At 52.2% G+C, this 2,255-nt stretch overlaps 1 protein-coding gene across 1 annotated transcript; it reads left to right on the top strand.

Annotated features, from left to right (window-relative positions):
* Positions 1-531: 531 nt before the first annotated feature.
* WHR41_09396 (uncharacterized protein) lies at positions 532-2,154 on the top strand (the record flags this gene model as incomplete). Its single annotated transcript, XM_069377999.1, has 6 exons — positions 532-548; positions 608-701; positions 768-1,074; positions 1,132-1,625; positions 1,681-1,994; positions 2,052-2,154. The coding sequence occupies 6 exons, from the start codon at positions 532-534 to the stop codon at positions 2,152-2,154; spliced, it is 1,329 nt and encodes a 442-aa protein (XP_069224887.1).
* Positions 2,155-2,255: the final 101 nt, after the last annotated feature.

The following is a 2,255-nucleotide window of genomic DNA, read 5'->3' as shown; positions in this document are numbered from 1 at the left end:
TGGTCCTTACTGTGGCAGCGTCGTGAGCAGAGGGGTAGGTCACGCTGAGCGCGCTATCGTAGAATGGGGGAAATCGGCATTCTATGTGTTGATGTCGGCGGGGGATAGAGGCGACGCCAAGCAATGGCTGGAAGCCTACAACTCGGTCGTTCATGCTGTTTGGACCCACCAAATGAGGCTATGCCTTAGCATTCGTAGTTATCCACCAGGCTGATGGATCCCCAGCAAGGGCAATGTCGAAGCTGGCACATGGTTCTCCGAGTCTCCGATGCTTGGGGGCTTCTTGGCGCCATTCCGGGGCGAATCTGGGGTGCTCCGCGCTTTTGGGGCGGAATGTGAAGCTTTGGGTAGCAGTCGCATGGGAGGAAAAATGTGGCTTGGCATGACCAGACGTTTCTTTGGACGGCTTGCGTCAGGCTGGGCATCGGCTGACAGTGCGTTCACTGTGTTTATACATTGTCGCGCGGCCCTGCGATTTCAACTTGAGTTCGTGATTTCACTGATCGCTATCTTCGAAGCGTACGACACGCAATGGTTTTTGGGAAAGTGTGCGTTTCTCTGATTGACGGGATATTAATTAGGGCTGTTTAGGCTGACACTTTTGCAGATCCGTCCGCGTCAATGGCGCCGACTGTGGCATCGAGGCCATTGTGCTTGGGGTTGTTACCTCGATAGGCGGATTTCTATTTGGCTATGACACGGTGCGTTCTGTTGTGACATGCTCGAACAGCCCCACTGTGACGACGCAACTTTTGACATTATGATAGGGACAAATTAGTGGCATGCTGCTCTTCAGAGATTTTCGTCTACGCTTCGGGCAGGGCACGGCCGGGGATCCTGGCTTCGCCTCTATTGTGCAATCGCTCATTGTCTCACTCATGAGTATTGGATCACTCATTGGTGCTCTTTCTGGTGCCTATACAGTTGATTGGTGGGGTCGTCGACGGAGCTTGTCCTTCGGTGTGGCCATCTTTATCATCGGGAACACCATCCAGATCACCGCGATGGACTCTTGGGTACATATGATGATGGGGCGTTTCATCGCAGGTATTGGTGTCGGAAACCTCAGTGTTGGTATGTTGCAAGACGACAATGCGTTTTGGTTAGATTGCAGCCGCTGATCTGGCCAAGGTGTACCGATGTTTCAATCAGAATGCTGTCCTCGCGAGATTAGGGGTGCTGTAGTGGCCTCCTACCAACTCATGATCACTATCGGCATCCTGGTCTCCAATCTCATCAACTACGGCGTTCGGGAAATTGAAGAATCGTCAGCTTCCTGGAGAATTGTCATCGGGCTCGGTATTGCCTTTTCACTCCCACTTGGTATCGGCGTCCTCTTCGCGCCAGAGTCTCCTCGATGGCTAGCCGGCAGAGATCGCTGGGACGAAGCCCGCGTGTCGATGGCTCGACTTCGCGGCTTGAAAGACGATCCGCATAACCAGCTCATTGAAGACGACTGGAAAGAGATGCATGACAACATCCAGGAGCAAAAGACTGCTGGCACCGGTTCCTGGTTGGAATGTTTCATAGGGAGCGGGAACAAGCCTCGTGTTGCTTACCGCACGTTCTTAGGCATGGCTATCCACTTCCTACAGCAGTGGACGGGTGTGAATTATTTCTTCTACGTAAGTCTTTCGGCATTCTTACTTCGTATCGTCGTATCGTTAATTGCTGCTCTAGTATGGCGCGACAATCTTTGAGTCGGCCGGCATTGAAGATCCCATTCTAGTCCAACTCATCCTCGGTGCGGTAAACGTTGCGACTACCTTCCCGGGCTTGTATATTGTGGAGAGGTTCGGTCGCCGCATACCACTAACCGTAGGCGCCATCTGGCAGTCGGTATGGTTACTGATCTTCGCCTGCGTGGCTGTCACTAGGCCACCAACTGAATTTGAGAGTTCTGGAATTGTCATGATTGTGGCTGCGTGCATGTTCATCGCTTCCTTCGCAATGACGTGGGGACCCTTCGCCTGGGTCGTAATAGGAGAGACTTTGTGAGAATATTCCTGCGTATCGCCAAAACATGAGTCGGTGCTAAGATAATCTTTCAGTCCACTTCGTACGCGAGCGAAACAAGCATCTGTTGCGACAGCGGCTAACTGGCTTGGTAAATTACCCCACAATACCTCCCAATATCAGCACCGACGCAGCTAACATCAGGGTGTTCATCAGACAGACAGACAAGATTTTCGGGAGTGTCTGGTCTGCTTACCTAAGGAGCGGTGGCTTGTCTGTCTGTCTGAGAAATGGCAATG

The sequence above is a fragment of the Cladosporium halotolerans genome (genome assembly GCF_011745625.1).
Source record: "Cladosporium halotolerans strain TM138-S3 chromosome Unknown Sca167, whole genome shotgun sequence".
In the NCBI taxonomy this organism is placed as follows: domain Eukaryota; kingdom Fungi; phylum Ascomycota; class Dothideomycetes; order Cladosporiales; family Cladosporiaceae; genus Cladosporium; species Cladosporium halotolerans.
This window is presented reverse-complemented; position numbering and strand designations above follow the sequence as displayed.